This window comes from Ambystoma mexicanum, chromosome 9 (genome assembly GCF_040938575.1).
Source record: "Ambystoma mexicanum isolate Mex_15411 chromosome 9, UKY_AmexF1_1, whole genome shotgun sequence".
NCBI classification, from domain to species: domain Eukaryota; kingdom Metazoa; phylum Chordata; class Amphibia; order Caudata; family Ambystomatidae; genus Ambystoma; species Ambystoma mexicanum.
This window is the reverse complement of record NC_090931.1, coordinates 608015305-608040619: the sequence shown is the minus strand read 5'-3', so window position 1 is coordinate 608040619 and position 25315 is coordinate 608015305. Positions and strand designations below refer to the sequence as shown.

Here is a 25315-nt window from a genome sequence, read left to right as displayed (position 1 = left end):
TCCACCAGTTCGTTCAACATTCCTAGTACGCCGACACAACTGAGAAGACCGAACAATGGAGGCTATTCGACACCCCAATCAACGCCTCAACACAAAAAGGCAGACCTGATGTCCATTATGTCAACGGTGACGATTGCGCTTGCTCCATTTAGCAAGCTGTACGAGAGCATCAACGACACCTTACAAGACCAGACGTCCCTAATAGCATCAATGCAGTCAAAGCTGAACTATCTCGAAGGCTTCATTGTCGGTAACAATGGTAATCTTGCCGCAAAAATAGACCAATCGCTCAAAACGGCTCTCTCCAAAACCCTACTGCCCACGTTCGGCACATTGGGGGTCCAAGTAAACAGAGTGTCAACATCTACTCAAACAATTCTGGTCCCACCCCCAGCTGAAGTTAAGGACCACCACGAGGCCGAAGTCTCCAAAACACGCGATAATAACGTCTGTGAAACAGAAAACCTGTTGGATCCCCTCGACGCATTAATCGCGATAATAGACGAAAACAATAAACCCTTCCACAAGGATTACCGAACCAAACCCTTCACTGGACCCAAGCCCTCAATGCTAAATCCTTTCTCCTACACAAAACCTTTGGGTCACCGAATGGCCACCACCAAAGGTCCAGATCAAATCCCGAAGGTTTTTTCCTACGGGATTTTTAACCAACAACAGACGGCGTTTCACTTTGGTGCAAAGAAAAATCCAAAAAAGATTGTGACGTTACAATGTTCCCAATCAACAAAGAATGAAACCAAGCGGGTGGAACGAACCCAAGACCTAACAACCAAGTCTCAAGCTGCAAAATCTATCCTGACGAACCACCAACCGATTACAATAAACTTAACAGGATCAGAGGAGTTATCGGACTCAGTAACGACTGTTGAAGATCGACCTGACTGGAGCCCGATATCGATTGACGAAATTGGCTCTGAACCAAGTAAGAAAAAATCTTCCAAACGGAAAGCTACAGAAGCAGGTATTCCATCAGACAAACGAGAACCACCAATCAAAGTTCGTCTGCACGACCAACCATCAATAGAACTGCGTGTAGCTAAAAAATATCCAAAAAAACAAAATGACTGCCTAGAAATCCCAAAGATCCAAACAGTCAACAAAAAAAATGATAATCACGCAATAAGAACACCAAATTCCTCCCATCGAGGAATCAGACCTCGGTCCGTGAGTCCACATTCCCGCAATCCTGTGAGAACACCCGAGTACAGAACTCGCTCACACGAAATGCAATACGAATCTAGCAACAGATCTCAACTACTCTCTCAGAACCAGCGTGCAGCAATAACTATCAAAAATTCGATAAGGCAGAAGAGTGAAAGAGACCCAAAGGCCTTAACGAAGCAAATCATAAGCGACACCATTATCAGGTTGAAGAAGATCAACCCAAACGGGGGAGAAATTACATTGAACAGAACCAATATCCTGAAAATAATGGCCCAAATTCCAAGCCTAAGACAGATTAGAAACTACGACTTGTGGATGGTGGAACCAAGTACATCAGGAAGAACGGACTATTCATACATTCATTTAAACTCGGAAATCATCAAGAACCAACTGATGAAGGAAATAGAATCACTGACGATCCTCGGTTACGAACTTACAGAAATTAAGCGGTCAAACAATCAAACTGAACCATCAGCTCGATCACTGACGGGCCTGAGAGAACCGACAACCTCACCATCAAAGCTCGTTCCTTCTCGTACCCATTTTGTTAGCAGGATGGATCACCTACGAGCATCTGACAACAACCGAATAAGTGAGAAACCAAGAAGACGCACAGCTCCAGATGGGGACCTCGATTCTTCGACTAATCGTCACAGGGGACAGCTAGCGTTCGAGCAACCCCAAGTAAGATCGCAGAGAAGTTTACATCAGCTTCAGAATCTAGCACCATCGAAGCAACTGGAAAAAACAGCGGAGAGAATTAAAAGGCCTTGGACATGGTCTAAGGAAGAAGTACAACGTAACAAGAAAAATTAGCAACTACCTTTAGAAGATGGAACTAACTCATCAGGTGCAGGAAAAAAGGAAAATCGACTTAAAAGAGACCTAAAGAACCCCCTAAAACTGGGAACATGGAACACACGTGGATTTGAGCACCTAACTAAAATAACGGATGTCAACTTGGGCATCTTTGATATCCTATGTCTGCAGGAGACGTGGCTGACCACTAAACCACAACTGGATGGGTATGAAATAACATTTTCAGCAGCAACAAAGGGAACCTTGGGTCGACCGTCTGTAGGGCTAATCACGGCTCTCAGATCAGGATCGGGAATCAAAGTAATCGAAGTTCTGGTTACACCTAAATGGATCCAGGCGATGATCTTAAACCAAACATTCACCCAGGACCCTTCCCAGATTTCGAACGAGGGGAAAACCCTCTTACTTAATATATACTGGAATCCAGATGCAACATCGATTGAGGAATTCGAATCCACCCTCTCAAATGTGTTCGACGAAGCCGACGGAAAAACTCAACACCACAACATCATAGTAAACGGGGATTTCAACGCAGAATGCGAAGGGATAGGGGAAGTCGGCAAACAACAAAACACTTCGGTAAGAAAAAGAGGGAAACTGCTTGAGCATCTCATGAAAGCAAGGGATTTGCATAACCTTCACCTGATGCGTACCAACGCAAATCTGGAGATCCCGACGTGGGAAAGAGGGAACCAACACGCTTCGATCGATCACGTATTCGTCTCCAAGGACCTACTTCAGGCGATCCATTCCTTTGCGGTTAAGCGGACGATGTTCAGCGACCATAACCTTCTCATTACGGAGGGGAAGAACTGCAGACTTCATTCTCTCGCATACCCAATTCCCCTGGAAAAGTCGACCACGGGTAATCGGGTAAAGATATCGGAAAAAGGACTCCGAGAAATTGACTTTCAATACTCCAATCTCCAAGCTAACGGTGAGACTCCGGGAACTATTGTCAGAGACGCCCTGGATTACACCCCTTTGCTGACCAATTTCTTGATACCAATATCAAAAACCCGCAACCTGGCAATTGCCCCCAACCACCGATATAAAATCGACTTGGTGGAAAAAAGAAGGTCCCATCGACGCTTAAAGAAAGCCTACGCTAATAAACCCACCGCAGAAAATCTTAACCTGTGGAGGCTGGCTGTCCGTGAGTATAAGAGCTGGCTTAGACACTACCGGCACAAACTCTATCAACATGACGCAGAACAAATGCTGTCAGCCATCTGCGGAAACAAACCCAAAGAATTTTGGAACCTGATTAAGGGAACTCTCAATAAAACATCCGGAGACATCCAGAACAACGTAGGAGAGGCCAAGTGGATAACCCACTTCTCAAACCTGTTCGCACCGATAGTTGACAACAACTTTTCGTTGGGTTTTGGCACAAGAACAACAGTCCAGGACACCGGATCTTGGAATATCCCGGCTGATGAAGCATCGATCCTACTAAAAATAACTAAATTGAACAACTCGAGGGCCCCCGGCCCGGACGGCCTCTGCAACGCCGAGCTTAAGTCCCACCCAGAACTATGGGCTACGATAATGAGTAAGATCTTCAAAAACTGCAACCGACTCCAGGATATCCCTCCGTCTTGGCAAAGAGGCATTATTGTACCTATTTTCAAGAGGGGTCCCATAGACGACCCGGGTAATTATAGACCGATTGCCCTTTTGGACGTCATGGGTAAGGTGTTTGCATCTCTGGCCCTGGACGTTTTTCAAAAATGGATTACGGATTCGGACCAAGCGGACCCTTTTCAAAACGGCTTCGTAAAAAACTCTGGAACATCAACCAACATCTTTTTAGTAAGCTCTCTGAAAGCCAGTGTATTGCAGGGAGGACCTCCCATTTACATGGCTTTTATTGACCTGGTCCAAGCCTTCGACCAGGTCAACAGACAACGATTATGGGCCAAATTGGAAAGCTTAGACTGTCCAAGCGACATCTTGGAACCCATAAAAGCCTTACATCACGGAACGTCAATACGGGTGCGACTAAGCGCCGAAGGCAGATTGTCAAGGGAAATACTTACATCAAAGGGCGTAAAGCAGGGATGCCCGCTAGCACCAGCCCTGTATAACGCATACATAGCGGACTACAAGAAATCGTCGGAACTGATTAGAAGTTTCCCCCCATCCTTAGGAGGCTCAAAAATCGAGAGACTACTCTATGCAGATGACATCATCCTCATGGATTTAACTCCGATAGGCCTGCAGCGCCAATTAGACAATTTAACACACTATATGGCAGAAAACAACTTAAGACTGAATAAAGAAAAAACAAAAATTTTAATACTGGGAACAGCAGCTACAAGACGGAAAAAATTCACTTGGTATGGAGAGGGGAAGAAGCTGGAAACTGTCGAGGCTTTTAAATACCTGGGCATTATGATCAGCAACGACAAGGAAGAACAAGCCATGCAGGAGGCCCTTTGGACAAAACTGAAGAAGCTTACGGCGCAGGCCAAAGCAGTGGACAGGAAGCACGGAAGATTTTCCATCATTCCCGTTATAAGATTTTACAAAGCTAAAGTCGTTCCTGTCCTGATTTATGGCATGGATGCAATGCCACTGATCCCTGACTCAATCTGGCCCAAACTTGAAGGTTTCTTCTGGCGGGGTGTCCTAAACCTGGCCACCTCGACACCGATAACATTGATAAGAAGAGAATTGTGTTTATCCTCTCTCCGGGCCTTAAAGATGAGATCGACCATCATGCTATATCGCAAAGTCTTTGACTCCCCAAAAAATAGAGTTTTGGACCTTATTAGGAGAGAAACTCACTACGGGAACAACACAATGTTGACCAAATGGGCCCAATACAACCTCTCCATTCTCCAAGAACTGAACCTCAATCTGGAAATATTAATACAAAACCCCAACCAGGTATCAAAGAAACTTCGTGAAGCTGACTGGATAAACACCCTGGAAGTCGCAAACAACTATTCAATGACAGCCAACCTACCCAGCACGCCGATGAAACTCGACGGGGTACGTGGATATCTACACAAGTTCCCAGACAAACGGCTAAGCAGAACTTTTTTAAGGTTCAGACTAAACCAATTGAAAACTAACGAAGTCCTAGCGACCCGAAATCAATCCAGCTCAAACAACTGTCGGTTTTGTGAAACATCGGACACCGTGGAGACTACTAAACATCTGATCCTCGAATGCCCGGGCCTAACAGAGAACAGACACCGATTCTTGGCCGATCCTTTGAAGAATTATTGCACCCTCGATTCAGAAAATCTATGGGCCTTATTGGCTAGCGGTAACAACAGAAGATGCACCATCGGTCTCTCTCTGTTTTTGGAAAAACTGAACTTGTGAAATTGGCCTTTCTGTTAAAAGACCCCATTTGGAACTAAAAATGAACAATTCAATAATCCATCATTGGTCGGATTCCCTTCCTTTTTTGTAAAAATTGTAATACAATTAAATCAAAAAAAAAAAAATCAAAAAAAAAAAAAAAAAAAAAGCGCATCCCTAATTTCCAAACAAGATGCACTTTTAAATGTGCGGAAACTGTAGGCAACCCTATGCGCATGGGGGGTGGTGGTGCGACTGCATCACACGGTTTTCAAGGCATTTCTGTTCCTCAAACAGAATAGAAATGTGTTTTTTGGAGTGCATTTTACAGTGGCAGGACTCTGGAGCGGCCGTCACAGTGAAATGCGCTGAGAGCTTTCAGAGCATTGTCGGGCGTACGATTCTATTCAAGGCAGCTGGCCAGCGCACACTTTGCGCCACAGCTCAACCCCGTGGAAATGCGCAGGTCACTTTTGAGAATAAGTTAACCTGCTAATTTCCGAAAATGGGTTATCTAAAAATAGCATATCCTCTGCTCTATTTTTAGATGCCCCATTTTTTGAGGGACTCGGCCAAATTCTACATAAAAAAAAAATGGTCATACTATGCGAGGGAAAGGAGAGAGAGAGGGGGAGTGAGCGGTGTGATGTGAAGTGACAGGCAAGAAATCAAAAGGAGAGCAGTGAGTCAGATGGCAAAGTGGTGCACAAGAGGGCAGAGAGGAAGCAGTGGGGCGGTGGCCCAGAAATCTGAGAGCGAGCAGAGGATTCAGAAAGTAGAGTGAGCATGTGCTCAGGGGGAGCAGTGGGCCAGAAAGTAGAGTGAGCATGTGCTCAGGGGGAGCAGTGGGCCAGAAAGCAGAGACGAAGCAGTTGGCCAGTAAGAGGCAGTGCACTGCAGATTGGGAAAAAGGATGAGGGAAGAGTGCGATAGAATGGGCGAAAGGATGCGAGATGCAGAAGCAGCACAAAAGAATGAAGGACTGTATACTGCGGGAGGAATTGGAGAGCGTAAGGTGTGAGTTGGGAGTATGATTTGGAGTGTGCCTGGGGCTGGGGAGTGCAAATTGTGACTTGACAGTGTGACATAGCATGTGGATATGTGTATGACAGAGTGAGAGGTTCAGGAATGCAAGTAGTGATGGAGAGTTGGTGAGATGTGTGATGTGTGTTGGTGAGAGAGGTGTGTGGGTGTTTGGGGGATTGGAGAACACAGAATGGGAATATTTCCAGCATTACAACTGATAATGATCAATTTAGTTCATGCTACATAGGCATGCCAAGACAGACATCTGGGACTCTTCCTATTAAATTAATACAAACTATACATAATAAAGACATCCTGGCTCTCTTGTAGCCTTGCAATCTGCCTCTTTCCTGCAATGTGCCAAACTTCTTACACCTTCCAGTTAATAAAAATTGTCCTGCAAAAAGGCCACAATAAATAAAGGTTTGTGCTGCAAAATGTGCCCTTTCATGTCGCAATATTCTGGAGGTTCTGAATATTGAATACTTTTAAGTGGGTGTGTGAGTTAAGATTACCATGATATTTGATTTTAACAAAAAACAAAAAAAAAATGTAATATATTAATAACGTGTTTTATGTTGTTACCGTAACAGTATTATTTCTGATGTATGTAGACTTTAAAATTGTGTTGGTTTAACCTTAACACTTTTGTTTAAAAAACAATTAAAAAATAATTTCAATGTTTTTTTAACGGTTACGTGATTATTGATTTTGAGTGTTGGTTGTAATACAAGTGTATGTTGTAACAGTATGTAGTATAAGTTTGTGTGTGGCATAAGAGCATGTTGCATAACAGTGCGTGGTGTATGTGTTGTAAGACTGTGTGTTGTGTGTGGTGTAGGTGCATGTGTTGAAGGAGCATGTGTGTAGGAGGGTGTTGAAGGAGCGTATGTTGTAGGAGCATATTTCATTATAGTGTGTGTTAGCAGTGTGTGTGCCATCAGATGGCATGTCATGGGAGCATGTGACGTAGGAGCTTGTGTCGTACGTTCACATGTAGTACATCCACATGTTGTAGGTGCATGTGTTTTAAGTGCTTGTGTTGTATGTGCAGGTGTGATATGTGCATGCATTACAGTGTTACAGGAGTATGTGTAAGGAGCGTGGGTGATAAAAGTGTGTGTCGTATGAGTGTGAGTAACAGCAGTGCATATCATAGGTGTATGTTTTACAAAAGTCTAAAACGCCTGCAAAAAAGACTCACATTATAATAATATACAAATTCAATGGCTCGAAGAACCCACCCCCGAGGTGAAACAATGCAGTAACAACGCACTGGGGGTTTCAAACACAAGTGGATCATGAGCCAGGAGAAGGCAATACTTCACCCTGTGAGCATGAAAGGGCACAAGCCCCAAACCCAGATCAGGTTGGCTGCAAGTGGAAACACAAGAACCCCCCCTCTGAGGAATCAGTTTGGCTGCAGGTGGAAACACAAGAACCCACCTCTGAGGAATCAGTTTGGCTGCAAGTAGAAACACAAGAACCCACCTCTGAGGAATCAGTTTGGCTGCAGGTGGAAACACAAGAACCTACCTCTGAGGAATCAAGTTGGCTGCAGGTGGAAACACAAGAACTCACCGCAGCTCAAGAACCCACCTCTGAGTCGCAAAAGTAATAGCGCCTCATTACAAAGAGACCAAGGGAAGGGCACTGCCCCCAAACTGAAGGCTAGTGAAGGAAGCACAAAAGTATGTCATAGGACCTTGTGTTGTAGGAGCATGTGTTATTGGAGTGCACCTGGAAGGAGCACATGTTATAGGAGTGCATGTTATTGAAATTAGTGTTCATTTACATAAAAAAATCATAACTTCTGCGTACGTGATTGCAGCGCATGTTGTATGCGCCTGTGTGGTAGGAGTATGTGTTGTAAGAATGTGTGTCATAGGGCCATGTGTTGTAAGAATGAATGTCGTAGACATGCATGTTGTAGGAGTATGTGTCGTAGGATCTTGTGTGTCGTAGGAGCATGTGTAGTAGCTGCATGTGTCATAGGGGCACATGTTGTAGCTGTGTGTGTTGTAGGAGTGTGTGCCATAAGAGTGGGGTTGGAACATGTGTCATAAGAGCACCTGTCATACTTTCAAATGTTATGTGTAGTAGGCGTGTGTCTAGTAGGTGTGCTTGTCGTCAGAACATGTATTACAGGAGTGGGTGCTGTAGTAGCGCATGTTATAGCAGTGCATGTCGTAGGAGCACATGTCATAGGAGTGTGTGTCATTAGACTGTGTGGTAGGAGCATGTGTGGTAGGAGCATGTGTGGTAGGAGCATGTGTGGTAGGAGCATGCGTCATAGGCTCATGTGTCCGAGGTGCATCTGAGGGCACTTGTACATCTACATGTTATGTGTAGTAAGCACGTGTGTATTAGGTACACGTGCCATTGGTGTTAGTGTTATTAAACTGTGTGTCGTAAGAGTGTGCAGTAAGTCTGTCATAAAAGTGTGTAAGAGTGTGTGGGAAGTGCACATCGTAAGAGTGTGTGTAAGAGCACATGTCGTACGTCCACATGTTATGTGAAGTAGGTGTGTTTGTTATCAAAACATGTATTATAGGAGCGTGTGTTGTAGGAGTGCATGTTATAGAAGCGTGTGTCAAAAGAGCACCTGTCATAGGAGTGTGTCTCATTGGAGTGTTTGTCGTAAGATGTGCGATAAGTGTCTGTTGTAAGACCGTGTGTGGTAGGAGCACGTTTGGTAGGAGCATGGGTCCTAGGAGCATGTGTCGTAGGTGCATGAGTTCTAAGTCCATGTGAGAGCACTTTTTATATGTGTACATGTTATGTGTAGCAAGTGCATGAATAGTAGGTGGACGTATTGTAGGAGCACGTTATTAGTGTTCATATACACAATGTTAATATCACAATTGTACAAGAAGGATTTTACAATAACATGTCCCCCATTCTGCTCATGCATTTTATGCCTCCTAAAGTGTACATTTTCATATGAAAAGTGTACATTTTCGTATGAACAGTGTATCTTTATTCCATCACTTTAAAACTGACATCAAAGTCAGCTGTGACTTGCCTTTCATGTGAGTTTTTAGGAGATGTTAATTGTGTAATGTACGAACAGTAAAACTCAGTCTGTATACAGTCGTATGACTTGCATTTGATGTGAGTTAATAGGAGTTGTTAATTTTGTAATGTACCAACTGTAAAACTCATATGCTCTGCATACGTGATTGCAGCACATGTTGTAGGCATCTATATGGTAAGAGTATGTGTTGTAAGCAAATGTGTCGTAGGACCATGTGCTGTAGAAGCGCAAGTCGTACAAGCACATGTTGTAGGCACATGTGTCATAGTAGTGTGCATGTGTGTAGTAGCTGCAGGTGTCATAGGAGCATGTGTTTTTAGGAGTGTGTGTCATAAGAATGTGTGCTAAGTGTGCATCGTAACAGTGTTTGTGGCTGGAACATGTGTCATAAGAGCATGTGTCGTGCATCCATATGTTATGTGTAGAAGGCATGCGTGTAGTAGGTGGGCTTTACATCAAAACATGCATTATAGAAATGTGTGTTGTGGGAGAGCAAGCTGTAGAAGTTATAGCAGCACGTTTCCTAGGAGCATGTGTCGTAGAAGTGTGTGTCATTTAAGTGTGCGTCGTAAAAGTGTGTGGTATGTGTCATAAGTGTGTAGTAGGAGCATGTGTGGTAGATGCACGTGTTGTAGGTACATGAGTCATAGGTGATGTCTCATAGGTGCATGTGAGAGCACTTGTCATAAGTCTACATGTTATGTGTAGTAAGCGCGTGTGTAATAGGTGCGCATGTCGTAGGAGTACATTATTAGTGTTCATATACACAATGCTAATATCACAAATGTATGAGTAGGGTTTCAATATAAAATGTACCTTCATTCTGTTCATGCATTTTATGCCTCCTAAAGTGTACATTTTTATATGAAAAGTGTACATGTACTCCAACACTTTAAAATTAACATAAAAGTTAGCTGTCACTTGCCTTTGATGTGAGTTTTTAGGCGATGTTAAATATGCACATTCATTCTGCACACACAGCATATATAGATAAATTTAAAATGTTAATATATAAAAAATTGTCTGAGTCGATTTTTAACTTTTTGTTTTTTCAGTGCACCAATTTGACATGAAATCTAGGTACCTGCAAAACGCTGTGAAGATCGAAGCGGCCAAATTTTGAGATATTTGGGCTGCATTGTTTTTTCTTATGGGATAACCCTATGTTAAAAGCTGTTCAAAACACAATCAAAGTAAAAAAAATTAACTATAAAGCCGTTAATGGAAATTGTGCATGCATAAGTGGCTGCCTCGAAATATTACTCTGGAATATTTTCAGATTTCTTCATGCAAGCGTTCGGAAGATATTAAGAAATGTAATTTTTTGAAACACCATAGAATATTTCTCTTAACCTTAACTATGCCGTGCACTAGCGCGAAGGCATAATATATATCTGTACGCACATTTTTTTATATAAAAACATTTTGGAAATAAATAGTTCAGCTTAATGTAACAAAAAGTAAAGTCTACAAAGAGTGGGACTAACATAACAACGTTAAGGTACAAACACTCACTGTATACCACTATAAATTCAACCATGAAGTAAAAACACTCACTCCATACCACTATCACTTCAACATTAACACTCTCGTTAAATATGGTGTTGATGCCCACTGCGTAATACTTCAAGTGAGCGTAAAGGTTGGATTTATAGTGGCATGGGGGAAAGTTTGTTACGAGTTTCATGGTTGAATTTCTAATGGTATACAGTGCATGTGTGTACCTTAACGTTGTTAATCCCACTCTTTGTAGAGTACTTTTTGTTAGATTAACCTTAACTCTTATTTAAGTTTTGTAGATCTAATTGCAGTGTTTTTTTGTGTGGGAAGGATGACGTATAGCACATGTTGTATAATTGTATGTAGTTTGAGTGGTTGTTGTATGAGTGTATCAGCATATGAGCACCTACATATGAGGTATGAGTCATGCAGGTTACATTTCGGACATGTACTCAATTGACATCTCATATAATCAAAATTAATCCTGACTTTGACTTGAGGTTTTATATGTGTAGTACTGTATGTGTACATAATGAACATTTCATAAATGTACATGGCCAGTTTGTGTACAAGATGTTCATTAATTTAGTACATGCCTCCTAGCCCTTTCATGCATAGGTGACATAAGTGTGTCTCATAAGTATGTTTGTCATAAGAGCATGTATTTTAAGAGTTTGTGGTGTAAGGCAGATGAGTGTTTGGGGGAAAGTGTTTGGCGTGTGTGGTATAAAGTCATATGGAATGCACAAGTCCTACACATCTCCCATATGGAAGAAAACTCACATAAAGGTGAGGTTTCACTTTGATGTCAGTTTGTATATGTTTAAAAGACGCATACATGTTTTACAGTTTATACATGTATGCAATTTTCATCTCCTCTATGTTTGAAATACATATGAAAAATAACTTCAAATTCCGTCTGGTCTTTGATGCGAGTCTTCATAAATATATTAGTGTACATGCACAAAATGTACATCGCCTACACATATGTGTACACTTTGTATAAAAGATGCACATTGATCCTGAGCAGGTGACATAATAGGGTTTGTTCTAAGAGTATATACGTAATTATGTGGTGTAAGAGCAAGTGGAGTGTGTGTCATAAGTGCATGTGTCATAACAGCTTGTGGTTTAAGAGGGTATGTCGTGAGAGTCTGCAACTCTGCATGCGCCGTCCTCCTCCCTTTCGGGTCACCTTGTGTTAATCCTCCCTCACTTTCTCCTATTACCCACTTTCACTCGCTGGTTTGAGTAATGCATTTTTCTTCCCAAGAGCAGCTCTTGACATTTCCACAGGATACTCCCGGTAAAATGAAAATGGTCTGGGACAAACCGCTCCCCAGCGTACCCCTACCTCTCCCACTGCAAATGTGATCTTATTTCCTCTCTCCACCTCTATCCTGATATTAAACAACCCCTTTTTCTCATCCAAATGTCATTTTGAGCACTTTTCTTTTTCAGCTATCCATGGGATTATCATGGCAATCACTTGCATCAAGCAACACAAAAACATTTGGCTTTTCACTTCTGAAAAGCGCCACTGATGCTATGCACCTTGGGAGATATATACATGTTTTTTGGGAAGGGGGCACCCTCTTCACCGTTGAACTATTTCAAAACTACTTCATGTGTTTACCATAATCGAAAAGAAATCACATCACATCTAAACTGCTTTGTGCACAATTTGTTTCTTAGTTGGTGCAAATCTGTCCCGCAGTTTTCATGCTATGTGTGTTCAATGGAAGCAGCTTTTTTTCTATATGGCATAATGAATGGGACTGTGCCGAAAACAGGTTTGTTTGTTTTCTTAATAACTTTTGAACCTTTAAACACATGTTCACCCTAATTTCCAGTTCGGAGTGGCCCATTCCAATCAATTGTTTTAGAATAATCTGTACACCAAGACAAAAGTTATTATTAAGAGAATTTATTTTAGGAACCGTCAATGCAAATTGGTTTTATCCTACCTATATGGCAGCGATCGCCCTATATATGTATATGCAGAATTAGCCACAGGCATATGGAGTAAACACCAGCAAATTTATGGTGGGCTTAAAAGGCTTGAATAGAATCTGTTCACTAGAGATGTGAAAGCAGAACGGGCCACTTCTGCCAAGTCACACAGAGCACAGCGCCGCCCCGGAGCCATCACTGTACATTCACTTCCAGTTAAACGCCAGATGGGCAGAGCATTGCAGGAATGAAAATCAGCTCAAATGTCAAACCGGTGCTTTGGGAAAATGCATTTTTCTATAGGTTTCTTGCATAGCATTTTTCAAGACAGACAGCTCTCAAGGATGCAAACAATTGCATATGTGTGTTTCACACTCAGCAACGATCATCAGTGCAGTGTAATCTGGAATATTGTGGTTGTAACATTGGGCTATGTTGAGTAAACACCAGTAAAAGGCATGGTGTGTTTATAAATATTCAGTAAAAAAAACTGTAGTTAAGAGAGTTAAGATAAACCAATTCATTGCAACAAAACCAATGAAATTCAGCTTGTGTGTGGGAAGTGACGACAATCTTAACTGTAACTGCTGTTTCCATACTCTCTGTTTCCTTCTGGCAGCCATCATTTTTCTTCCCCGCTCTCTCATCCGCTCCTGCTCAGCCCTTTTTTATTCCCCTTAGCTTTGACTTCTCGGCCCTGGCAGGTCATTGTCTCCCTAATTCACTTCTGGCACTTTTGCCAGGGTGTAGAAACTGAGATCAAGTAGAGGTTCTAAATTATGGGAGGTCAGAGGTCCTCCAAGAGGTTTCCTATGGAAGCACTGGTAGGGGGCGCTATAACAAGCAGCAGCGACTCAGCCTCTGCATGGAGGCATGGGTGCTTCTGTGAAGGCCTGCATCTCGCTCGTGACATCTGAAACTACAGATCCCGGCAGTGTACCGAATCAGCTCGTTTTCCTGGACTTTTTATTGTGCGATTCTTTGCTTGATGGACAATGTGGGTAACTGATGATAACTTGATCTTGGATATAGTTTTTTACCTGGAACATCTGCATTTTACTTGGCAGCCATGTTTTGGGCATTACTTGTGGCGCGGAAGGTCTGGTGGATGAATTAGAACCACCAAAGTGTGTGCTCTGGGTGTTGCAACTACCATTGGAGAAAGCTGCTGATGACACCTTTCTCCTCACTCCTTCCTGTGGTCCGGCTTTTTATCTCCCGAATCCCCGGCACACCTCCAGTCTTTTGGCAGCACTCCCCCCTTAGTTTCTCTATTTGCCCCTGGTTCTGCATCGTATTCCTTTAGTGATTCCGTTGTCGTGCGGCGGTCAGACCTTTGCGTTCTTCCATTTTGTTTCATTTGCCGTGCTAGTAGATGGGCACCACTGATCTAGGACCTCAGGGTTACTACCTTGGGGTTTGACCTCTTAGGTGTCTGGACAGCCGTCAACTCTCTATAAGGTCCCACACGATTGTGTGGGTGGGGATGCTGAAGGCATATTAGGCTGTGCATTGCACTGTTAATAACACTCTCTACCTTTTATCTTCCACAGTGTCGGGCAAAGTCCTTGCAGGCCTTCGGTTTCCTTAGAGGAGTGGGATACAACTTCCCGCCCCACCCCAAGTTGTTAATTCTGGCCAGGCTGCATGTATGTTGGGACAGATTAAGCATCTGTTGCATGTAAATGATGTGTATGATAATTTTTCTGTTATAATAATAATGTTTCTTTATAGCATGTTAGTTTTTAATCTGGGCTAGGTAATGTGTTCTGTATGCATTTGCTTATCAATGTATGCTGTTAACTAATCTATATCTCAATTGGTTTGTGCCGGGCAGAGGGTTCTCTTGTAAACTCTCAAAAATAGCAGCCAGGATGATTAATCTCCAGTGCATAAGCAGGACGCTGGCTTGGACTGTCGCAAACTGCTGGCCTCGTGCTACAAAACGGTATCTGGACCATCCATCGAAAATAAATTCATTGAATTGAAATCCAACGAAAAAGCCATTTCCATCGCAATGCACTTTCATTGAATACATTTCGTTGGATTTCGATTAGGGTTAGGGTTGGGGTTAGGGTGGGTGCCCTTGGGGGTTGGAGGGTTGGGGGGAACCCCCCCCATAAAGAATATGTTACATGAAGCTGGCCAGTGCCGAAATACTTTAAAGATTTCAGGCCTGGACAGCTCCATGTAACGTTTTAATGTAAAAAATAAATGCATTGAAATGCTATCTTTTACCGTTAAAAGTACATATCCATCGAAACTTGTCCATTCCTATATTTGATGGACAAGTTTCGAAGGATATGTACTTTTAAATGTAAAAGATAGCATTTCGATGCATTTATTTTCGTTGCATTTTGTTCGATGGATTTTCGTTTCAATGGTTGATTTTGAATGTAAAGACCATAAACCCCAAGAGAGGAGCCACTCACCTGAAGAGGTTTTCCTTCCTTCGTAGAGTAGGTGGTGAAGGGTGGATCTCAGACAGCCCGGTGTCGCTGTCTGTGGTCATCGCTTTGCGCAGGACATAGTCAGGAACCTAGGAGAAGAAACAAAGGTGCTTTTGAGCACTGAGGGCAAAGACTTAATTTCTGTGGACCAGACAATATGTGAAACATGAAAGCTGCAGGTTCTTCGTCTCAGGCTCACTGGAAGGGGACCTCAGTCGCGACCAACCACGGTGTGCCAGCAGTGGCCTGTAACATGTGGATCATTAGATGTTTTGGACTACGACTCCCATGCTCTCTTATCATTGACTCCACTGGACAGGGTTGACGGGAGTTGTCAAAATCACCTGGAGAGCAAAAGGATGTAGAACCCCCTTACATAACCCCTCACAACTGGGAATCGCCATTAAATGTCCCTCTTGGAAGGCCATGAGCACCTAAACAATTGGCCCACATTGACCACCTGCAAGTTGTGATTTTATTATGGCAAACCTAGAAGAAAACGGACACACGTTTTGGGGGACATTTTATGGCAAATCGCTTATTTTGAGGCTAGAGAGACAAGTAAAATTGGTCAAACTGACCCTTGCACCGTGGAACTAAGAATTTGAACTGGTCCATATTAGCTCAAAAAAACAGCCCACATTTGCATGTCAGGCCAGCCCATTGGGCATTGCCCTAGCCCGACTGGCCAATCCAATCCTGCGCCCAGGGGTGTTGCTAGGTCTGGAAAAGATCAGGGGCTAAGCTAATGTCGGGACTGGGGGCTAGCTAGCAGTTTGGTTGTAGCACCTGAGCTTCTATCCGGGGCTACAACCAAACGACCTGGGGCTATAGCCCCCTCACCCTCCCCTTAGCAATGCCTCTGCCTGTGCCCATCTGAACAGCTGGGCTAAGCATTTATAAAAGTAGAGCACAACAAGCAGCACAACTATCCGAGTTAACAAAGTAGGCCATTGGGAGGAGATAGTGCACAACGAGCACCGGACACACACTGTGTTAGCTGGAGTCACAGTGGCATCACATGAAGCTCTTGTTGAAAGCTGCACGCGGCCAACTGCACAACAACTGATGTTGCAGCCTGCTTTCAGTGTTAGCAACACAGGCCACTGCCCTGAGAAAGGACATCATAGACAACTCTGAGGGAAGGCAGCACACTATGTCATCTGGAGCGGGAGGAACATCAGATGAAGCTCTTAATGACGGTCCCTAAGGAGGAACTGACATGAAAGAAAGCTTTCAGTAGGAGCAGCTCACTGCCCACAGAGGAAGTGACATAGAAATGGGCTTGGTGCTGCCTGGACAGCAAGTGACATTGCAGAGTTGCTTTCAGTAGGAGCACCACACTGCCCGGAGAGGAAGTGACATTACAGACAGCTTTCAGTAGGAGCAGCTCACTGCCCGGAGAGGAAGTGACATAGAAATGGGCTTGGTGCTGCCTGGACAGCAAGGGACATTACAGACTGCTTTCCGTAGGAGCAGCACACTGCCCGGAAGTGACATAGAAATGGGCTTGGTGGGAGCGGCACACTGCCTGGACAGCAAGTGACATTACAGACTGCTTTCCGTAGGAGCAGCACACTGCCTGGAAGTGACATAGAAATGGGCTTGGTGGGAGCGGCACACTGCCTGGACAGCAAGTGACATTACGGACAGCTTTCAGTAGGAGCAGCTCACTGCCAGGAGAGGAAGTGACATAGAAATGGGCTTGGTGCTGCCTGGACAGCAAGTGACATTGCAGACTGCTTTCAGTAGGAGCACCACACTGCCCGGAGAGGAAGTGACATTGCAGACTGCTTTCAGTAGGAGCACCACACTGCCCGGAGAGGAAGTGACATTACAGACTGCTTTCAGTAGGAGCAGCTCACTGCCCACAGAGGAAGTGACATAGAAATGTGCTTGGTGCTGCCTGGACAGCAAGTGACATTGCAGACTGCTTTCAGTAGGAGCACCACACTGCCCGGAGAGGAAGTGACATTACAGACAGCTTTCAGTAGGAGCAGCTCACTGCCCGGAGAGGAAGTGACATAGAAATGGGCTTGGTGCTGCCTGGACAGCAAGGGACATTACAGACTGCTTTCCGTAGGAGCAGCACACTGCCCGGAAGTGACATAGAAATGGGCTTGGTGGGAGCGGCACACTGCCTGGACAGCAAGTGACATTACAGACTGCTTTCCGTAGGAGCAGCACACTGCCTGGAAGTGACATAGAAATGGGCTTGGTGGGAGCGGCACACTGCCTGGACAGCAAGTGACATTACGGACAGCTTTCAGTAGGAGCAGCTCACTGCCAGGAGAGGAAGTGACATAGAAATGGGCTTGGTGCTGCCTGGACAGCAAGTGATATTACAGACTGCTTTCCGTAGGAGAAGCTCACTGCCCGGAGAGGAAGTGACATAGAAATGGGCTTGGTGCTGCCTGGACAGCAAGTGACATTACAGACTGCTTTCTGTAGGAGAAGCTCATTGCCCGGAGAGGAAGTGACATAGAAATGGGCTTGGTGCTGCCTGGACAGCAAGTGACATTACAGACTGCTTTCAGTAGGAGCAGCTCACTGCCCGGAGAGGAAGTGACATAGAAATGGGCTTGGTGCTGCCTGGACAGCAAGTGACATTACAGACTGCTTTCCGTAGGAGCAGCACACTGCCCGGAAGTGACATAGAAATGGGCTTGGTGGGAGTGGCACACTGCCTGGACAGCAAGTGACATTACGGACAGCTTTCAGTACGAGTGACTTAGACTACTACCCTGAGAAGAGACTTCATAGACAGCACTCAGTAAGGGGAACACAGAATGTTATGCACAGCGGAAAGGACATCACCTGAAGCTTTTTAATGACTGTAGCATATACCCATCTGAAGATGAGCTACATTACAGACAGCTTTCAGCTGGAGCAGCACATTGCTTGGTGAGGAAGAGGCACAGACATGGGGCTCAGTCTGTGAGAGCAACACGCTGGCTGGAAATGCAAGTGATATAGAAATGGGATGCAGGCAATAAAAGCAACACACTGTCTTAACTGGAGAGGAAGTGACATCAGAGGTTACTTTGACTGAGATCAACTCCTTACTCTATTTTGAGAGGAATGATCATCATCGTTGCTTCCCATGACAAGAGCACCACCTGCGAACTTGCCAGGAAGTTCCATCATAGACAGTTTTGAGGGAGAGAATCAGATTCCGCTGCCTGGACAGGTAGTGGCGTCATAAGAAACTCTCAGAGAGGATCAGTTCCATCCGGAGAGGAAGTGGCACATCACATGCAGCTTCTGAGGGTAACACAGTACACTCAGGTGCCTGGTGAGCAATGGACACCATAGGGAGCTCTGTGTGAGAGAAAAGCATGGCATTTTCTAGGGGTAAAGTGAGATCATTGATAACACTCAGTGAGCTGTAGCCTGGTGGAGATACACCAAGTGGCTTTTTATTTCAATTAAACAATTAAAAACAGTGTTGTCCTTAGTTAGAAACGATGCAGGCTTCCTCCACTGTACGATGGACAGACTAGTGCTTTCATGCATTGTTGGTTTTTGAATCTCACTCAATAGTGCATAGGGTACTTTCATCCCTGCAGTGTGTGTTCATGAAACTCAGTCAGTGGTGAGTCACAGGCTTTCTTCTTGCTTTTAGTCAATATCAGCTATGGAGCTTTTTCCTTCCTTGCTCTGTCGACTTTTAAAACTCAGTCAGTAGAGCGCATGGGGATTTATTCCGGCACTCTTGACTCCTAGACCTGAGTGAGTATGAGGCATGGAGCCCCTTTGCATACACGCTGAGCTCCTGGGCCTCAGTCAGTTTGTGGGATCGGAAATTCCTGCTTTGTGAGCTCCAACTATACAGTCAGTGGGAGTGTTCCCTGCACTGGGACTTTCTCTACTTCAGTCATCAGGGGGCTTGCTCCTTCCCTTGTTCCCTTGTTGTACTGTGAACTCTGGGTCTACAGTTAGAGGGGCTTTCTCCTTGCAATGGGTGCTCATGAACCCATGACAGTGGCATAAGGGACTTTCATTGCATGCTGTGATGAACTCTTTGGTGTCCTCACTAAAAGTCTCCTCTCAGGTGGCCAGGGAAAGGCAGACGCTTCCCGATCCTGACCCTGGGGACGGTGTTAGATGGGAGGATCACTTGGGAGGAGAAGGGCTCCAGAGAAACAGGAGGACTTCATGGGATGAGACTCAGTACTTGTTTAATTCAAGGAAGGCGATATCATTAATGCCAGCACACATGTTGTCACAGAGAATGGTTATTCCCTAAAGTTAATTGTCAGAGCGTGAGCAAAGAAAATAATACCCAGTCATGAAGTAAGAGTAAAAAAGAACTCTTGCAATATTTAGAACACTCCCAGAAATAGGAAACCCTATGAGTCAGAGGAAAAGCATGCAGAAGTGTTCTTAAAAGTTACCAATTTAAATCTGGATGAACCTCATTTTTTTGTAAAACCAAAAATACACTTTATTCATATTAATGCCCCTTTGAGGAATATGCTTAAAGAGGGAGAAGAATTTGGGGAGGAAAATATTGTTGAGGAAACTAACCTTTGTGTTATGGACTTCGAGTCCCAGAATTCCCATAGTACTGGGACGAAGAAGAGGGCTGCAGAGGCACGAGATTGTGCAGTGCAGCTCTTTAGGGTTGATGACCCACATCTGAGGTGGCTGAGAGGCATAAAATGCCCCTCAGGTGAAAGCCAGTAGACAAAGATGGAAGAAGGCGAGGCAGCTGAAGCAGCAGCAGCAGCAGCAAAAGGGCTGTGATAGTAGGTTTTGGAGGGGTATTGAAGCCTACAAGAAGCAGCAGAGGAAGAAACCACAGAAGAGTCAGGACGCCGGGACCAGAGTGGCGAGAGAAGTTGATGCCAGTCCTGAGAGGGTCTTATGGGCTTGAGATTTCAGCTATAGAGGTCACGCAGCGGAAAGCGCTCCTTGTAATAACTCTCCCCACTGTGAAGCGGTCAGCGGTGGCAGGCGAATCACTAAGGAAGCCGTGAGGGCCCTGAAAGCAGCCAATGCGGATGCAGGAAGCCGTGCAGGAGAGGTTGCCAGACCGCATATGAGAATTGGAGCAGACGAGCTAGAAGCAGCGAGGTAAACGGATGCGCATGCCAAACCCGGCGAGTTCACTATTCCTTTGTGACACCGGAGCGCTGCATGACTGCACATTGCTTGCATCCAGTTTTCCTTTTGAATACTGAGCTGATATAAAACATTTTATTGATTGTGAGCATACCAATCTGATTGAAACCAAAGCAGTTGAACTCAAGAGACTGCAAATACTTCATTTGAAGGAGGTGACGTTGCATAGTGGGTTATACTAAAAGCCAACCACACGAAAGAGAAATATCTCCAGAAGTGAACCTGAACCATTACTGCCGAAGCCAAAAGAGGTTCTGCTGCAGGCACTTGATAAACAATCAGGGTTGCCCAAGTAAGCCTAATAGTGTGTGTGAAGAATATTGCCCAGACGTAGAGAATGTTTCAAATCCACATTGCCAAAGCCAAAGAAGTGTGAAGGAGAGAAAGAGTTATCAGCATTTGATTAATAATACAAATGTGGAAGATTGGCAGGAGGGCTGCCCTTCTGATACAAGAGGTTCAGGAGGAAGGAAGCATTGCCTGTGTTGCGTACGGCAAACACTTGGGTGTAGTAAATAGCAGCAGTGTCATTCTTGTTTCCTTGAACTTGCCAAGTGTTTGTCTGGGTTTGATGTGCTAGACAGCTGGAAGGACCTGTATTTTCCTTGAAGACATTCTAAAATATATTTGTGTGAAGTAGAAGACACATAAGTACTTAGTGCTGGTAGTTTGCCCTGGCAAGGGAGTAAACCAGGTCATAAAACATTGTACCAATTGTTTCTGTCTGGGCTGGGGAGTATACCCAAACAGAGAACTGCAGTAGTTTGTCTTGGCTGGTAGGAGAGTATACTAGACCAAAAGCTTTGTGACCATTGGTTCTGTTCTGGTAAGAGTACACTGCAGCAGAAAGTTGTAGTAGTAGTGAGCCTGGCATGGGAGTAAAACAGGTGACTTTCATGAAGTAATAGTTAAAGAAGCACTGAAGTGTTTTAATGAAGTATTACTAAAACTAAACTGGTGCCAAAATATCCTAATAAAGATAATTGTTTTGAAAGTAGCTGAAGAATAAATTAAGTGTTTTGGTGAAGTAGTACTGAAACTAAAGTGGTGCCAACATATCCTGATTAAGACATTTGTGTTGAAAATAATGACGTACTGAAGTCTTTGTTGTTGATGACAAGAAACTGTTTCAAGATCGTTATTGAACTATACATTGCTGATGACAAAAATCTGTCTCAAGACCTTGGCTACAAGTGGAAAGAGAAAGGCTTTGTTGAACATTTGTAAATCAAACTTTGGAATGCAAGTTGGAAAGTGGTGTTGTCAAGTTGGATTAAAAGAGAACTGAAGTAAAACATTTTGTTGGGATTTCCTCGGCCTCTGAACAGTTAAAGAAAAGCCTGCTTGAATCTGGGGAAGGGGATTTCTCCCAGGTTATCGGAAGAAGCAGCTCTTATGGTGTGGATTAGAATGTTAATTTTGTTGTTGTTAAACTGCCACGTATTTCCTTCTTGATTTGTTGTGAACATAAGTGTGAGGGACAGAAACCTTTTTGTTAGAGTGTTTCCTTTAGTTATTGTAGGCAGGGAAATCCTGGTTAGGATAGGAATAGTGAGGCATGTATCCAACCTTCGAATTCTAATAAAATGGCATCTTTTGAAAAACTTTCAGAAACGTTGTCCACCTCACATTTCTGACCCCTCACAGTGCTCTATAGGGAGTTGTGCTATAATCAGTAGAAGTGTGGCCATTTTGTTTAAGAAAAGCGCCCAAATGCCTTTGGGGCTTGGCATGCCATATAAGCAACACAATAAATACAATAAATACAAAATAATAACTTTTCTTCAATGTACGGTAGGGGTCTAAGAACTCCCTTTTCATACCTTATCCGTGCCAGGCTCCATCAGGTATGTTGTGACGCTCTGGATGTTGGGGGCTCGGTTGTGTATCCAGGCCAGTGCACTGCTCACCAGAAGCAAGATGTTGCTCCGGATCTGCACGTAGTGGTAGGCTTCGCTGAATGTGTTGGAGACCCCCTGCAAGAAGCGACACCCAGACATAACAACTAAACATCATTCCAGCCAGCAGGGAAAGGTGCAGTGTAAAATATAGAGTGGGCCCTTACATCATCACAGGGGTGGCACACCGCTCGCACTGGCCAACCCAGTCAACCATCCACGTAGATTGATTTCGGGACAACCATTCCAACGTTTCCAGTCATTGATTAACAGGCATGCAGTCAATCGAATGTGCTAATTTAGTAATGAACACCTAAACAGCCATGACCACTCACTGAGTGAGAGACAGGAGACCTATCAGAATGGCTGCAATCATTCAGTGAATGACATTGAATCAACCAGCACCTACGTTCAATCAGTGAAGCTATCCAACTCTCTTAGAGGAGTGATGGACACCATTCCAACTATCTCCACTCAACGAGGGAGGGGCACTACACTTACCATCCCCACTGACTGAGTGAGCAAAACAGACAACCACCTAGTCTCATTAGGTTAGAGGGAACCATTCGACCATCACTAGTCAAATAATAAGACACAGCTAGCTAACCACACACCCAAATTAGTGAAAAAGAGCTGGGCATTCATTGCCCCTCATTGAGCGCACACCCGGTTATACGTTGCAATCCTTTTGGGAGGAATACAGCCTCATGGAGTGAAACAGACAGCATTTTATCTGTGCTCATTTGCATTTACTGAGCGAAGGACATCTGGATAAGCATTTCAACCTCGATACTCTTAAAGAGAAAGACACAAGACCAACCATTCCCACTCATTAAGTCTGGGTATTCAGCTCCACCCCCATACATTTCTATGAACTTAGCCAGTAAACATAGCGCAGGAAATGGCTCAGCTCAAGGAGAGTTAAGGACAATTAAACATATGCCCAGGGGTATCCAGGCATTGTTTCGAATGTCAAAGTTTCGGGAAAAAATGCATTTTCTTTTGTAGGTAAACGTTTTTTTTTTTTTTTTACTAAAATGGGTGTTAAGGGGTAAAAAAAACAGGGGTTGGAGGGACCCCCTATTAGGGACCCCCGATTAAAAAAAACAAAAAAAATGCATTTTGTGGCGTGCAGGAGGGCGAGGAGGTGAGTAATGCGTTTGAGACAATGACGCCCGCTTTAATCCACAATACAGGGATGTGCTAGCCACAGCATTCCAGCCAGGCCCCCATTGAGAGACCTTTCCCCACCTGGTAAAAGCTGATCTCATGCGTCAAGAAGAGATTGCGCTCCCGTGGATCCCGGATGGTGTCGATTCCAAGTGTTCCAAAGACTCGCATGTGTTTATCCTTCAGCGGAAGAACCAAGAAGGAACCGGTCCTCTCCTCCGCCGGGCGGTCATGCTTCCAAAACTGGACGTTTCCATGGTACTGGACCCGGGGAACGTGCACCGGCTTTCCTTGGTCCACTGCCGAGAAGCTGGAGTAGGGAGGAAGAGAAGACAACGAAAGATGTAACAGAATGCTGGGAAATACCGGTGGCTCTCAAAAACATGTCAAGGCGCCCCTTTGTGATAATAAGCTGGGCTCACTTTACTCACTCTGGCGAGCACCTACCTTCGAACCAGACAGTGTCACTTTTGCCAGAAACCCCCTCCTCAAGATGCCACGACGGTGGAATCTGTCAAGCCAGAAAGGCCATTTGCGAAGAATTCTGATAAATCAGGCTGAGACAGCACTCACTCAAGTCAAGGGATCAGAACCAAGGCTTTATATCCTCAGCCAAATGACATCACTCTTTCAACCAATCATTCAAAACGTCCAACTGTTCCTTGATTGATTCTGAGATGATGTGTGGGTGGGTGGGTGTATTGGCTTCCATGGAAACCTAGACAATGTGTCAGGGTCAGGTTCATGAGCCTGCCAATGGGGGGAGAGAGGGACCCTTCCCTGACCTTAGGCAGCAGGTTCATCAAAACTAAAAGGTAGCACTAACCCTGCCCGACATGTGAAGTGGGAATTAGGGGATCCATAGTCCCTGAGGTATCCCCCCTATGTGCTGATAATGTCAACCCGGATACCACTCTTTGTATCTGAATGCCTCCCCAAACAGTTGCTGGCCACAATTCTCTTTTTCTCACTTCGAAATCATAACTCCAGGAACACCCAGACTGCAGACAAACAACTGGAAACCCAGCAGTGCAGCTATTCAAGCAGCCTGTGAAGCAGCACCATGTCCCAACAAAGACCAGCACCACAGCCATGCAGAAAGCTCACGTTTGAGGCAGAACATTGAAATTCCAGCCACCCAACACAACAGGAAAGCACCTGAAACGGTTTGTAAAGCCGTGCTGGAAAAGTGGGAGGGGCTTATAAGGGTGTTTAAAGCCTTGCACCTGTGTAGCACAACTCCTGGGGAAAAGACAGGTACTAATCGGTGTAAGGAGTCAGGTGAGCGCTGCACCAAATGGGAGAGAGAGAAGCACACAGAACCACCAACAACACTATATAAAAGGGGACAGAAAGACAGTGCAGTGCTTCTTTGGGTGAGGTTGTGGGACGAGCTGCAGGGGCACCGAGACACTGGGCAGAGGACAGACGGTGGTAGCACCAAGAAAAGGTGAGGTATTTGATGACAAAAATCTGCCTCAAGACCTTGGCTACAAGTGGAAAGAGTATTGTAGGAATTTCAGAGGAGGAGTTTAACAGGTGAGAGAAAGGTAGAGGAGAGTGTGTGGGAGAGACCAGTAGAGTAGTGAGGGTAGTAGGTAGTGTGAGAGGCGGTGTTAAAAGAGAGTGGGGCTAGTAGAAAAGGCAAAAGTGGGTGCAGGAAGTAGGGTAAAGTAGAGAAGTTGGGAGAGAGGGAGACTAGTGAGAGAGTTTGCAGTAGAAGCGTGAGGTGGGCACCATATCCCCGAGGTTGCTGGAGAGAGGAGGAGAGCAGTAGTAGGGTGGACAGCATCAACCCATTATTGCGCAGCCAAACACTACAAAGCTGAAAA

At 44.5% G+C, this 25315-nt stretch overlaps 1 protein-coding gene across 2 annotated transcripts in view; it reads right to left on the bottom strand.

Annotated features, from left to right (window-relative positions):
- The window catches only part of EFCAB5 (EF-hand calcium binding domain 5), a 361217-nt gene that overhangs the window by 99412 nt on the left and 236490 nt on the right, over window positions 1–25315 (bottom strand). For both annotated transcript variants that reach the window (XM_069615250.1, XM_069615251.1), the window contains exons 15-17: window positions 23565–23793; window positions 22239–22391; window positions 15271–15377 (exon numbers count right to left, since the gene is read on the bottom strand). In XM_069615250.1, the coding sequence (XP_069471351.1) occupies window positions 15271–15377; window positions 22239–22391; window positions 23565–23793 (489 nt within the window). The remainder of the gene's footprint in view (window positions 1–15270; window positions 15378–22238; window positions 22392–23564; window positions 23794–25315) is intronic.